This window comes from Prionailurus viverrinus, chromosome F1 (genome assembly GCF_022837055.1).
Source record: "Prionailurus viverrinus isolate Anna chromosome F1, UM_Priviv_1.0, whole genome shotgun sequence".
Taxonomy (NCBI): domain Eukaryota; kingdom Metazoa; phylum Chordata; class Mammalia; order Carnivora; family Felidae; genus Prionailurus; species Prionailurus viverrinus.
This window is the reverse complement of record NC_062577.1, coordinates 33,091,751-33,106,298: the sequence shown is the minus strand read 5'-3', so window position 1 is coordinate 33,106,298 and position 14,548 is coordinate 33,091,751. Positions and strand designations below refer to the sequence as shown.

Below are 14,548 nucleotides of genomic sequence, written 5' to 3'. Positions count from 1 at the left end.
CCAGGAGGGAGTTGCGGGGAAAATGGGCATGTCACTAGATAAGGGTTCAGGGAGGGAAGGCAAGCTGTGTGTAACCATGTTTTGTTCGAGAGACATCGCCTCTACCAGGGGTGAGGATGTAAGAGGAGGTACTCCTGACCCACCTGTGTTGATCATCCTTGTGTTGATACGAAGGCCTCAGTTTCCTACCAAGTCTTACTTTATAGGTAGCACCAAGTGTCTCTATTCATTAGGAAAATTGAAAAAAATTAAGTGGTCATTCCCAGGTTGTCTTGAAATACACGTATGAGGCAGCTCAACCAAACATAGCATGTCAAACCAGTCCTCCAGGAAGGGCCCTCTCTCTTCAGAAGAGTCTGTAATAACGTATGGCTTGGCTAGTTGTGGGAGTCCCTATCAGCTCCAACAGACCAGGTCTTTACCAGGGCCAGGAAGGCACCAAGGTTTTGGGTGTGTGCATGAGAGTATATACAGAAACTGTCACACCCACGTCCCACATACCATGACAGGGTGGAGCCATTTGTTGTCCTCACCTTAATCTTTTCATCATTTTTAGAAATACCATGCTTTGACAGTGCTGGGTCCCTAAGGACACAGTCCAGAAATTCTCAGCAGACCTCAAGGGCACCTTTCCAACAACAGTTCCCTTTATCTGCTCCGCACATCTGGGGATCCTAGACTCCAACCACAGCCACGAATAATATTTATTTCCTTAGGGGAAGCAGGGGTCATGTCTAGCTGTGTCTAATTTCCAAGCCTGTATCCACAAGCCTACGACGCCTACTCATAGTACCTCCTTTTGGCATTTTCTCAAGCTGTACAAAGCGGTCAGGGAATTCGGATTAATAAATGAGCTACTATATTGCTACTTTCTGAAGACACAGTAGAAAAAACAACACTCAATATGGTCTTGAACAACATTTAATCTCTCTAGGCTTTGGGGTTGAGCCTTTGATGGTGACTCCTGATCCACAGGGTGCTGTGTAGACATACAGAAGCACTGCTTCAGGGAGGCAGCGTGCAGCATGGAATGAGGAGCCAGGGTCCCGGCTCTGTCGCTGAATGGCAGAGTGACCGCAGATGACTCCCTTCCCTTCCCCAACAGCGTGGGTCACAAGAGTCTTGTCTCTAAGATTCCTCCCAGCTCTGATACTCTGTGAGTAACTAGCAGAGAATGTATGGTGTTGCCTTCCCATAGAAACTGAAAAAAATCTACGCGCAGTAGCATAGGTAAGGCCTCAAACAGTTCTTTGGTATTTATAAAGTCTCTGGGCTCAGACCCCCATCTCACTGTTGGCCTGGCCCTGGGGTCAGTCACATGCAGGCTGAGAGTGGGAGCAGAAGAATAGGAATGTCCCCGGCAGGGGCCACCACACGGTTTATTATTATAAATGCATCAAGCCCGTGGACAGGGGTCCTTCCCAGTGGCCGTGTGCTGTGCGGTCACCCATCTTGCCTTCGCAGGCCAACCAGAGCACTTCTGTTCTCAGTCAATGGACAGATTTAGCTACAGGGACGCACCCTAACCTTGGGACCGGGGTGTCCAGAAGTCCAGAACCAAGGGACGAGCCAGTCCCCTTCCATGCAGGGATTCTGGGAGACCCACATTTCACATGACACTGCATTTGCCTAGTGTCCCCAGCACATCCATTGTCTCAGCTGACCTTTCATTCCTCAGACTCAGGCCCCACCCCCCCTTCTCCCCTTAGTTCTGGCTGGGCTGAATCCTACCCAGTGGAAGAAAATCTCCAACACAAGCAGAACTCTGAGCAATGACTCCTTGTGTCATATAAATAGCTTCAATGATATATACAGCCTATAGTACATGGACACACACACACACACACACACACACACCATCTTGTGGAAATCATCTTCAGGATGATTTGGGCAGGCACTCAGTGACACAACCGCTCTGAATATAAACACGCACGTCCACTGGAATCCAGTCTCTTCCACCCCTTCGCCTCAGAGAGAGGTGCGCGCTGGAGAGAAGCCCACTTTGTCCGAGCCCCGGGCTGTTGGGTGGGAGAGGACCTGAGCCTCCTGTATGGCAGAGGGTGAGACGGGGATGGCGGGGCCATGCTGGTGGCCAGTGACTACTCCTTCAACAGTCCCAGCTTCCTCAGGGCCTCCCTTCGGTGCTCATCCGGGACTCCTTTTGGGGAGATCTTGACACTGACACAGGGGGGTCGAGGCAGCTTGTCACGGCTCTGTCCTTGGAAGGACAGGCGCTTGGTGCTCTGCTCCTGCTCCAGGTCAGCCAATTTGCCCACCTGGATCCCGGCAAAGTCCTTCCCCGTGCCCAGGGAGGCAGGCCGGGGCCTTGAGTTACGCAAGACGCTGGGAGACATCTTGTCCAAGAAGGAGCCCTTACCCAGAGAGGTGCTGGTTTGGGGACTGGGGTCTTTCTCGGCCGAGAGGTAGCTGCTCAGCCCCACACCCGAACGCTCCAGAGTGTTGGACTTGAAGCTCATCTGTCTCAGGCCAGGGACGTTGCTCTCGGGGAGAGTGAGCCCCGAGTCCGCCTTTGCCTGAGCCAGAGGACCACCTGCCCCGGGGGCTTTGGGGATAGGAATCGGCATGGATTTGGCAGCTGGAACCTTGCCTGCAGTGGGCTCCCGGGCAGGAATCAACCCCTTGTCCGGAGAAGAACCCTGAGCTGGAGTCGGAGCCGGAGGCTTTGCTGGAGAAGGTCCCCGAGTGGGAGCGGGAGCCGGAGCCTTCCCGCCAGCAGGCGCAGCGGCTGTGCCCTGAGCAGGCCGCGTTGGCTGAGCCGGGGCCGGGGCCGGAGCCGGAGCCTGGAAGGAGGCCTGGGCATGGGTCTCCTTGAATCGGGTGGAGCTGGTGCGTTTACTTAAGTGGGGGCCAGGTTCATCCTGGTCCTGGGGGAGCCCCAGCTTCTCCAGGGCCTCCCGGCGCGCTTTCTTCTGCTCCTGCAGCGAGGAGGAGGCCAGGCCGGAGTCTCCCGCGGTGGCCTCGGAGTGGCGAGACAACCAGTGGTGGGGCTCACTGTGCAAACTGCTTCGGCTGCTCTTGAGAACGATATTGGGTGGCAGCTTCCGGGGCTTGGGAGCTGTGAAGGGCGCTGGCCGGGCACTGGGGTCCCCCCCTGACGGGATGGGAGCATCTCTGGCTCTCGCGCTCTGCGATGACGCGGTGGGAGGAGGCTGAGGCTGCCCCGGTCCCCCTGTTGAACCCTTGTCACTGGCTTTTTGGGACATGGCCGCTGAAGGAGTCTCCTTCCTCTCCTGGGGGCTGAGTGACGAATGGAGCCGGGGCGTATGGCTCTGCAGCCCTGGCCTGGGGACGCCCAGGCCGCCTTCCCCACGCTGCTCTGGCTGGCTGTCCTGAAAGGCCTCTGGTGGGGGGATGGGTACTGTGTCCAACCCAAGGGCAGGCGTCGGGGGGCCGGCCGGAGCCTGGCTGGGCTCACCGTTTTGGCTGGCCTGCTCTCTCTTGGGCTGTGGGACAAGCCCCTCAGGTTCCCCCGGGATGTGGCTATTCGTCTGAGTGGTGCTTTCCCCGGGGTTCCGCTTCCTGCCGATGTGGATATTTCTGGGGAGGCTATGGGAGCCAGACCTGAGGCCCAGGCCTTCGGGTTCAGGCAGATGGGGTGAGCTGGACTGAGTCCCTGTCCTTGGCTCCGGTCCTTGTGGGACGATCTTCTCCCCTGGATATCCTGTGAGGGCCCAGGAGAACGGGCAAAGAAGAGTGGACAGAGGTGAGAACCCTGCTGCCCGGGGCAAAGCTAATACCTCCTGAACTCTGGTCTCCACTTAGCAGTGGGTTTTGTTTTGGGTTGATTCGTTGCTCTTCAAGGAGCCGCCCTGTTGCATGGCTATCATTCACACTGACAGATCGATCTGAGCAGGTTCCCTTCAACCTAGGATTACTTTTTCACGATGGTTGGGGAAAGAGCAGCCTCACGTAACTCCAGGTTCTTGACTCGGGCTCCTTCTAAGCTTCTACAGAAGCACCAGGGTGGGGGAGAGATTCCCTCTAGCTATCTCGGGGCTCCCAAGCAACTGAGTCCAGCAGCAGAGAATAGCATGAACAGCAGATTTGCTCTTGATTCGACCAGACTTCTGCCTTCCTCCACCTTCACTTTCTATAAACACGTGAATGGCTCTGGAATGGCCACAGCCGTCCCCACACGAGTGAGCGACATGGGCTCTTTCCTTCCAGCAGGTGCATTAGGCCCACGGACCAGGGAATCAGTCTCAGGGAGCAGTGAAGCCTTTGTCCCCAGTTACGCCTCTATCTCCATGGAGGTTCTAACACACTGTCAGTAAATATTTGCTAAACGAATAAATCAATGATTGCAATCCTGATAGCAGTGGGGCTGTCTTCAGGAGTAAAGTGCCCCCTCACTCTGGGACATATGGCCCCACCCTCATGGCCACACTCATGTGCCATCCTGTCCCCCTTCTACTGAGCCTCAACACCAGTGGCTTTCCACCCCCTCTCACAAGAGCCTCGAGGTGCCACCCACTGAAGTTCAGGGGGCCCTTCCCCCTTATCTCTTGCAGCCTCATCCTCCTGGAGCATCCAGATTAGCTCTCCAGACTCACTTCGTGTCCCCAGAGCAACCATCCACCCTTCCCTGAACCCCTCCCATGAACCTCTGCGGTCATGTCTCTTCAGCATTTCTGCGAGAGAATGAGAGCTAGTCAAACCCTTTTCCCTCCCAGGCCTCTGAGACTTCAGAGAAAGACAGAGGACGCCGGCTTGTCCGCAGTCTCTCCTCTGCGGGACATGGCTTATTTCTAGCCAGGGGCGTGGAGAGGAGTGCTATCGCTCCTTCTGCCAATGACCTTCAGAGGAGAGGGCAAACAGGGTGCAAAGCAGCCACAAGAATGTCCTGGCTTTCTGGGTTTGTTAGCGGTGCCACCCCAGATGGTCTCTCTTACCCTGAGGAGCAGGCTGGGTGACGGGCAGGGCTCGGAGGCCGCGGGGAGCTGTGTCCTGTTCAGACTCGTCAGTGGACAGTCCGCTGTCAGCCTCAGTGTCCAGTGAGCCGATGGTCTCCTCCAGGAAGAGCAGACACTCCTTCTCTTCTGCGGACAGGAAGTCGTAGCTGCCGTCACTCTGGAATGAGGCGTGGAGGACAGAGAGAGAGGGAGAGAGGGACCTGTGAGAGGGAGCTCCGCAGAAACTGGTGGGGCCGAGAACCACCCTGTGTCCGGAAGGAATGCTGAAGGGCTGGAAACCTTTCCAGGAGGCGACTCCGCAAGTTTGCGGGAGTTGTCTGTCTCCTGAGAAACCGCGGGCACCGGACGGGGAGGAGACTGGCGGCTGTGGGCCCACCAGCACCCAGTGCTGGGCAGGCAGATGGCAGCTGCCTTTTCCACCCAGTCCTGGGTGGGATGCTTAGGGGAACAGATCAGAAGCAGTCCCGGGTTCTGATTCCAGTTCCTGTGTGTGACCGGCATAAGCATATCCCTCTACGTGTCTCCGATTTAGCTCCGAATTACATGGGTAACATAATGACTTGACCTTAAACTTCAATGGTATTAACTTGTCGGAGTACTTTTGCACACTTGATCTGGTATGTCAAGGACAGTATAAGGACAAACAAGAAACGCAGCCAGCCACTGGCTATCAGGCCAATGGCAACAGTGGTATGAGTAGCCACAGATAAATTTACCAAATAATTTACACTTGACTTTGAAATGCATTCCATACAGGATTTTTTTTTTCCTTTGTGTATTTACTTTCTTGATGGCATTTGGCTCTGGCTAACATTCAAATAAGTGTGCATTTCTTAAGCAAATATTAACTAGAGGCGGGTAGGGTGGAGAAACCGGACGGGTATGGGAGGAGGGGAAAGGAACTTAGTGTGAAATATCAAGTAGATATTAAAGTAAATAACCGTCATGATGAAAAAGCACATAGGGGTATTTGGGGAAAAGTGTTACGGCCCTTTTAAATGGTTGCTGCCCACGGTCAGCAAGGCCAGGAAGATCCATAGGATAGTTGCTCTCTAAAGTTGAAGGTTGAAGGGAAAACCAAAAGGGCAAATGGAAATGTAAGAAATTTGGCCTGAGTTCCCTCCTGGCATCTATCTCATCCCTCTTCCTAATATTTAAGATACTTCAGAGTTATATATTCTCCAGACCCACTCAGATGGCCAGGAAAGATTTGAGACAGCCCTAAAGATACCCTAGGAGATGGTTGTTGGAATAACCCCACCAGTTCCCCTGACTCCTTAAAGGGCCATCTGGCAGGCCGACCTGTCAAAGGAAGCTACAAATGTAGCCCGTGGAAGCCCTGAAGCCGATTCCAGAGGTTCCCTGAACAAAATCTTCTTTACGGCCCTCTTCTTCCCAAAATAGCTTTGCCAAAGATAAACCAACTCTGAATTTCTCCTTTGTGGAGGATTCACCTTGCAGATCTTTAATCCGTGCCACACTCTGTGTCCAGTAGTATGTAACTGCTCGTATTGGCCTCAGCCTAACAGAAACAGAAAGATGACTCTGTGGTCCCACCATCTCAGGTCACCAAGAAATTATATACGGACTGCCCACGCTTTGGATTGTGTGTGTACGTGTGTGTGTGTGTGTGTGTGTGTGTGTGTGTGTGTTGCTTTCTCTACTCCATTTTCACATATCAAAACTCACTGGCTGTATTAAAAGTCCTTGACATTTGGTAGAGATCCTCAGCATCCTTAAATTTTCAAGTACCTCTGTAGGATATAGAGCAATAAAGTATAAATTCTCAAGGGTTATTAGGTATGCAACGAACACCAACAGCAAAGGAATGTTTCCATTTGGACGTAGGGCAGATTTACTCTTTTGCACCAGCCTTACAACAACCTTGACTTAAATTCATCCCCAGAAAAATTACAATTTGTTACCTGCCACTCACAAACAGTTAAACACGATGACTTTGGGCGATTCTGAATCGATGCTCCTGGATAAGGCTATTTCTTTTCTACTTAGAGGCGTGTGCTGAGTGTTTTGTGTTTCACACGCATCTCGTTCACTCCCCTCCCCCCCCCCCCCCCGGAGGATTCGGTGTTTACCTTATATCCCACCTTAAAACGGAGGAGACTGAAGGTTACAGAAATTCAATAATTTGCCCAAGGCCATAGAGCTTATAGATCGAGAACTCAGACCGGCTTGGCTCCAGAACCCAGGCTCCTAATTACTCTGTCCTCTGTGATCTTGGTAAAAGATTGAAGGCACCCTGCTGGCTGCAGGGAGGCTTCAGGAATGTGAGTGCTATGGTGATCTACCCTCTGCTTTCCATCAGGACCTCAGATCACTGGCCCTCGCTCTCACCTCAACTTAGCACCCCCCCCCCCCCCCCCCCCCCCCCCCCCCCGTGAATGAAAGCTGGGAGCAAGTCTCATCTCCTTGCGCTTTGGGACTGTCCCACCCTTTCTCTCGAGAACCTGGGTGACTCAAAGGCAGAAATACCAACCGGTGTGATTCACTCTCTGACAAGGAAGATGAAAGCGAAGGAGCAGCTAGGTGGGCGGTGGGCAGGGCGGGGCGGGCGTGCAGACAGAAGCAGGGGGGGCGGGCTGCAGGGCGGAGAGTACGTACAGATCCAGAGCGGGTGGACACGGTGCTCATGATGCTGTCGCAGCTGCCGATGCGGGTCACGGGTTCCGAGCCAGGCCCCGCTGGCCACAGCTCGCTCCTGGGCATCGCCTGAAGCAAGGTGCAGGGGCGGTGAGAGGGGCTCCCAGAGGGGAAGTGAAGGGAAGTGAAGAATGTCCCAAGCCGGCCTGAAAAGACAAGAATCAAAGCCACGTGTGAGCCGAGCGGAGGCTCTCCGGGCCAGGCTCTGCCCAGGCCCCCGGGGCGCGGCGGCAGGGACACCAAGCAAGCAGAGAGCTGGAAGGGGCCGTGCACGGCGGTTCCCCACACCTCCCCGCCTGCGTGGAAGGACGCAGAAGCGGGCTCACCCACATGCAGGAGGACGGGCTCAGCAGGTGCAGAAGCAGTCTAGCCAGAGAGGGAACTCCACACTTGTCTTAGCTGCTTTTTTTCTCTGCGTCGGGGACCTCAGGCTACATTTCCAGGACCACAAGCAATAAATAGGAAGGGGTTCATAACGTGGGTTCTGGAGGAAGTCAGATCTGGATTCAAATCCCGCTTGCATTTACAGTTATGTGACTTGAGGCAAATTACTCTTTGACTCGGTTTTTCTCATTAGGTAGGCTTAATGCAAGGATTACATGAGAACAGTTTGCACAGCTTACTTGGAAGTAAATGCTCGACGAATAAAGGACTAACTGCTACTGTTCTTGTCATAAGAAAAAGACAAGGTCCTTCGAGGATCAAAGTAAACTGACGTAAGGGAACAAGAGTTTAGAAAAGAAGGGTTTGGGTTACATGGGGGAGAAGGAACAGGGCCCTCAAGACACCAACCGCATAGGGTTGTCACGGACATATACTGAGATACTTCACGTAAAACACTGTGCAGTAACTGTTAGCTGCTGTCATAGCCAATATCATCAACAGCCCCCGCCACCAGGGCCACCATCATCTCCATGGTCTGGGAGCCTCCTACGTAACTCACACAGGTTGATACAAACCCAGTTTCCCTCTTGTGTACCACCCACTCTGAGGCTGCACTTATTTTCAGCAAGGTTCCCTAATCTTTGTCAAATAAACGAGAGAAATGCCCTGCGTAGCTTCCTCCCAACTCCAACTCGTAGGGAAAAAGAGTTTCAAATTCACTCTGCCAATAGTAAGAGCAAAGGAAGGCGGTACCATTTTCCTTCTGAAAACCGCAAAGTCTGGAAAGGCCAGATGGGGCTCTCCTATGTTGAAATAAAATTCTGGAAAAATTAAGTTTAAAAGCCAGTTCCAAGGCCAGATAGGGAGTTTGGAGAGAGCTAGGATTAGAATCTATATTTTTCCTGTGACCATTTTATATTTTCTATCACCTTTCCTACTCCCCACCCCTCTCCCCCTTTACTAAGTAAAATGTCATAGAAAAAAATGTGTTCAATTGGAGATCTCGGGACCCGGGGTTTGGATTCCAGGGAGGTCGTCTCTTTGGCCTCTACCCATAATTTCTTCCACTGCCAAGTCAGGTTTGGGCTGTGCTGGGTGAGTCAGCCGCCAATGCTCTAGAGCTGACCAGCACAAGGCCGATTTGGGGGGAAGGTCTGCAAATGGGACAGGTAGGGAGGGGCAGGACAACGGGGAAAGAAGAGGAAAAAAATCCCAATGAGCCAGACACATGGAGTTCATAAGGGTCCAGAGCCTCTCAGGAGATAGGGACAGGACCGCAGGGGACAGACACACCAAAGGAGCCCAGTGATAAATCAGCATTGGGTAAGATAGCTCTTCAGTCTTCTTCGTGACGTTTCTTTCCCAATACCCAGAACCCCAAAGACAGAAACATGAGGAGTCACGTGGATGAAGTTCAGTCTCCTCAGCTATCCATTCCATTCATGACGGCTTAGATTCAGAGGATACTAACTCATCCCTAACATTCTGTAGGGCTGAGGCCATTATAACAAAAGAGGTCCATTTCTCATAAGCTTAGGCACACAGAAGGCACTCGAAAAATGCTGGATGAATAAACTTGCCATCTGTTCTAGCATCTGTTGAGTTAAGCTGTTGGAAGACCACTTTTTTTGTTGTTGTTTTTGCTCTATTATTACAGGCTCTTTCTTAAGTAGTTTATTTCCCTGAGAATATACGACTCAGTGGAATTTGGGCAATGCCTTCAGCTAAACTAACATTCATGAGCACCTAACAGGGATGGGGCAAGCAACACTTTCTAAGACAAAGGCATTGCTTCCAAGCAGTCGGTGTAAATCCAAGGGTCTAGGTTTGGGCTCCAGTTTTATCAACATTGGAGCAATAAATATTAGTACTGTATTAATCACTGTAGTTAATATAATGTTGTGAACGGGTGACCAGATGATGCCTCTGCCTTTCAAAGACAATTACCACCCTGTTCTTCCATGTACTCTTCAGACTTTATGATGGATTGCTAGCCTCTCCTTCCTCCCAGGGCAACCCATCACACTTTCATTTTGGAACTAAGGATAGCCTACAGTAGCTGGGAGGGAGAGAAACAATATGAATGGCACTGCTTCAAAAACAAAACAAAACAAAAACACGGTCTAGCTTACACTTTCAGATATGCCTATTAGATCTTCCAAATAGCCCAATAACTTAGGCAAGATGCGGTATTTTCTTCTTTGACAGATGACAAATCTGGGGCTCTTTCTACTGGTGCCTCCTAAGGGAAGTAGCGAATGACCTATAACTGCATAAACAGGGCAGCCTGTGGATCCCGGTCCCTCCAGAAGGCACCGCGGAGATGGCAAGAGGGCCACGTTGTACCTGAAGAAGGGCCATTGGTTTCCCCTGACTAAACACTAAAAGCCCTAAGATCACCTTTCTCCTTTTACTTCACACCTGAAACCCTCTAAATTATCTGGTTCAGCTTTGTGCTTCCAGGCAAGCTTTTTGCCCCAACAACAGATGTTTCCAGAGTAAACAAATGCCACCAAATGCCCCTGGAGATTGTGGCATCGGGCACTGCGTCATCACCGCAGAGGTGAATCTGAGCCTGAAAGCAAAGTCGGATGAGTGCTTGCATCCCGGCCCCGCACCTAGTTTTCTGATCCAAAGAACATGGACTGTAAGAATCTTCTCTTCTTCTCCCCCTTCCACTCTTTCTCTCAGCGCTCTGGCCTGACCTGGATGCTGCATTTCTATCCACCAATTTTACAACCTTGAAACTTGGGGGCTCTTTCAGGGCAGCCATCGAAACTTGAGGTATTTCGACCTGATAAGAAGCCTGAGAAACAAGCAAAACGCTCAGGGTGAGAGTTTGGTATCTTTTGACCCCTGACCTCTTTGGGGGATCTGAGAGGAGGAGGAAATGGGTGAAGGACATATGCACAGCCTATAGTCAGGGCCACTCAGGCAAAAGCGTGTTAAATATTAACTGCTCCACTGAAACCAGCCAAGTCTTGGAGGAGAGTAAATAAATAGCATTTGGAGTTCTGGCATGGGGCAGGGGCCGGGCTCCAGCCCCATTCCTGTTTGGCTTCTCTGTACCTTCTAAACAGACCCAAGGCCCCCTTGTCACCCTCCTCCCGTGAGCCCAGCTCCGTATCCTCCAAGAGCTCAACCTCTCTCCCCACTGGTCAAAGAGATTTCCTATTTCTTTTTTTTTTTTAATTTTTTTTTAACGTTTATTTATTTTTGAGAGAGGGAGAGAGACAGAGCGTGAGTGAGGGGGGGCGCAGAGAAAGAGGGAGACACAGAATCGGAAGCAGGCTCAGAGCCCGACACGGGGCTCGAACTCACAGACTGTGAGATCATGACCTGAGCCGAAGTCGGACGCTTAACCGACGGAGCCACCCTGGCGCCCCAAGATTACCTATTTCTTTCAGAACAAGTATCTCTCCTTTTTGCCGACTATCCAGACATATGCCTCGGGCTGAGGAACATCCTAAGAAAAACACCAGGAAGGACTAAAAGCTGCCCTGTGTGTACGTCCTTCTCCGTGAGCACATGGGCAAGTTTCCGAGTGTGTTTAGTCAACGCTAGAGTCTCCTATTTCACAGATGGGTTTCAGGAAAAGGTGGGTCGAAATATCTTCTGCACAGAAGAGCTCTGTCTGACACTTACAGGCTATCTTGTCACCGACAAGTTCACCATCTGCGGCAGCCCTCGGTCAATGAGTTTGGGGGGCTGGTCCTGCGGTGTGGGCTAAGCTGAAACCAAGCGCCGGTTGCCAGGACTGGAAACCCACTATATTTGCTCAGGGCTTGTATGTGCCAGGCCCTGGGAGCCTGGTGCTGGGGTCTCCCCACTTTGCTCTTTCCTGCAGCAAGAGGAAAAGAGGCAAAGTTAGGGACCAGGACGTTAGCCCCCTCCCTTCCCCGAGGTGGATAAAGCTACTCTGAACTGACTTCTACAGGTGAGCCTGCCACACAGACTGTCACCTGAAGGAGGACCACCGTAGGGGTCTGGCTCTTCTTTGTGGACTCAGCCACACTACTCTGGCCTGAGCTCCCTGGAGAACTCCTGCCTGACTCGAGGTACTACTGTGAAATATTATTAATGTGGGTGAGGCCCCGGCACAGCGGGTGAGGAGCTTTGTGTTTGTCAGTCTCTGTGTCTAATAGCAGGAAAAGTCGGAAAATTGAGTCGAATCCAAAGAGACTCCGTTTTGCAACCAGGTTATTCATGGGTTTTCCAAAGGTGAACTGGTAGTCCGAGGTGGAGTTTTCCCAGCCTCACATCCCCTTACACACAGCCGAACGCAGCTCACACCTTTACACACGTCCACAGAGAGGTCCATTACCATGCTACCATTATTGCACACACACACACACACACACACACACACACACAGCACCCTTTATTGAATTATAGACACTGAGTTGGATAGAACCATGGGCAAATTTCCTGTTATAAAGGCAACGGAGAAACCATGGCACTCTTCTTCCCTGGGTGATCCCCCATTTTGACTCCCTGTGCTCCCAACTATTCCTTTCCAAAATCACAGCTCAATTTCAGTTGGTCAGAGATGGAAATCTGCAAAACAAACCCATTTTATTTCCTTGTCGTCTGCAAAATATGCTTATCCAACCTAAACAGGCAGATGGAAACAAACAAACAAAAAATGCATCCGAGCCCTGGTCTCTCGCAAAAACAGTCCCATCTGCAGAAGCTACCAGCCTACTGTGATTGCAGAGTGGGCTCAGAGAGTTAAGGAACAGAGAGGGAAGCCCCCTGGCTTCCCTCTATACAGGGTTCCGCACATCCTGTGGCCCTGACTTCCCACGAAGCACCCCTTCTTGCTGCAGAATAAGCAATAGTTGGTTAGTGATTAACTCACCTTCACTGGAGGAGGGGCTGAAGAGAAGAAAGGGCAGAGACGGAGACAGAGACTGCCTCCCCTGCCTTCCACTGTTTTCTTCTTTTGACCTCCTCCAGACTTACCTGGACAGGTAAATGCTTCATCAGTGCTACCCCACCCCACCCTGCCACTGACTCACAGCCAATCCCAGCAGCTTTCCCTCCCTACTTCTCATTCCAGCTGTTTCGGGAGGGAGGGTGTGGGAGGGGAATGGGCGGGACGCCCCCCCCCCTTCCCTCCGCTCTGTAGCCAATCATCTCTTGCCCTCCCCTTCCCCGGTTAGAGCCAATAAAGAGACCTTTAAAAAAAAAGGGGGGGAGGAAGAAAAAGAAAAAGAAATAGGAGGGCTGGAAGGAGAAGACTCCTTTGGGATGAGACTGGAAGAGGAGAGTTGGCCGGGAGGGAGTAGGCAAAAGATACTATTTTAAAGTTTGACTGTAAAGAAACACAGACAGGCGGTATGCTTTTCTATGTCTGTTTGAAACTTGGTTTTCTATCTAGAGCTGCCTTCCTTCACTGGCGGGGCAAGTATTCCCCTGAATTCTCCAAGTTAAGATCCACTGTGGCCAGTTTTGTTAGTAGCTTTTCTAGTTGTTCGCAAGCACTTTTGCTCTCAAGCCTTTTCCTAGCAGCTCTTACTACTAGTCCCTGTCCTCAGGACTGCTGGAAAAGGTGACTGAGCCCAGGGGTGCTGGAGCTGAGACACCCTTGCCCCACTGTTTGGCAATGAGCTTCTTGACCTCATTTATTTCTGGGGGGCGTGAAGCCATTTTCTCTCCCAAGGGGGTCCCTTTCCTGAGGAAAAAGTGACTGGATGGCCTCGAAGGAGGGAACATGCATGCTGTCATTTGGGTCTCTGATCTCTTTTGGCTGTGCCTGAAAGGTGGCAATGAATATTAAGAAATGAAAACAAAACAGGCTACCAGCCAGCTTAGCAACCTGTCTCCTTCCATAGGCAGATTCCTTGCATCTGCTGTTAAAACAACCTGAGGAGAATAGGGAGATGGGAGTAGGTGGAAGAAATCAAGTCTTTCAGGAAAAAACTTCCCCCCCAGGTATGGAGGCCACTTTTACCAGAAAGGACTTTTTTTTTTTTTTTTTTTTTTTTTTTTTTTTTTTTGCCTGGAAGCTGGTTTTTCCTGGATATAGGCCATCTTTGATGCCAAAAGGGCAGGGAGAAAAATTAAAATCAATGCACGTAATGATCACCAACATTTATTGAGCAATTGCTGTGTACTAGGGATTATGCTGTGCTACGTGTGTTCGTGCATTATTCCATGCAACCTTTATTTCAACTTTGAAAAAGTAGGCGCTATTAGTATCCAAATTTTACAGGGAGGTTAAATAACTTACAGGGAGGTTAAATACACAAGATCATGTAGCCAGGAGGCAGCAGAGCGGGGATTTCAATTCAGGCATTACGACGCCAAGCTTGCCATGCCTCAGTATAATGCTAGTCAGCCTCCGTTTTGGACAAATTCCCAAGTGGGAAACGTGAAATACACAGATAATTTGCAGGTCTAATTCTAACAATTAGATTAAAGCTTTCCCGTCTCATTTCTGTCTTATAGCCATTCACACCTTTTATTAAAAAGATGACGCATGGCTTTCATCTTTTCTCTTCCTGTAATCATGGTTGGGAAGAAAATAAGAAGTACAGGGGCCAAGAGAGAGGAGAAATGGGGCAGGA

At 51.1% G+C, this 14,548-nt stretch overlaps 1 protein-coding gene across 12 annotated transcripts in view; it reads right to left on the bottom strand.

Moving 5' to 3' along the window:
• Positions 1 to 905: 905 nt before the first annotated feature.
• Positions 906 to 14,548, bottom strand: part of YOD1 (YOD1 deubiquitinase) — a 30,926-nt gene continuing 17,283 nt past the window's right edge. For 3 of the 12 annotated variants that reach the window (XM_047841398.1, XM_047841399.1, XM_047841400.1), the window contains 5 exons: positions 11,622 to 11,817; positions 10,595 to 10,782; positions 7,554 to 7,738; positions 4,914 to 5,091; positions 906 to 3,682 (listed from right to left, as the gene is read on the bottom strand). In XM_047841398.1, the coding sequence (XP_047697354.1) occupies positions 2,100 to 3,682; positions 4,914 to 5,091; positions 7,554 to 7,738; positions 10,595 to 10,694 (2,046 nt within the window). In that variant the 5' untranslated portion in view covers positions 10,695 to 10,782; positions 11,622 to 11,817 and the 3' untranslated portion in view covers positions 906 to 2,099. Of the gene's footprint in view, positions 3,683 to 4,913; positions 5,092 to 7,553; positions 7,739 to 7,922; positions 10,559 to 10,594; positions 10,783 to 11,621; positions 11,818 to 12,837; positions 12,968 to 14,548 lie in introns of those variants that run through there. The other 9 variants (XM_047841396.1, XM_047841406.1, XM_047841403.1 and 6 more) reach the window with 7 other exon arrangements.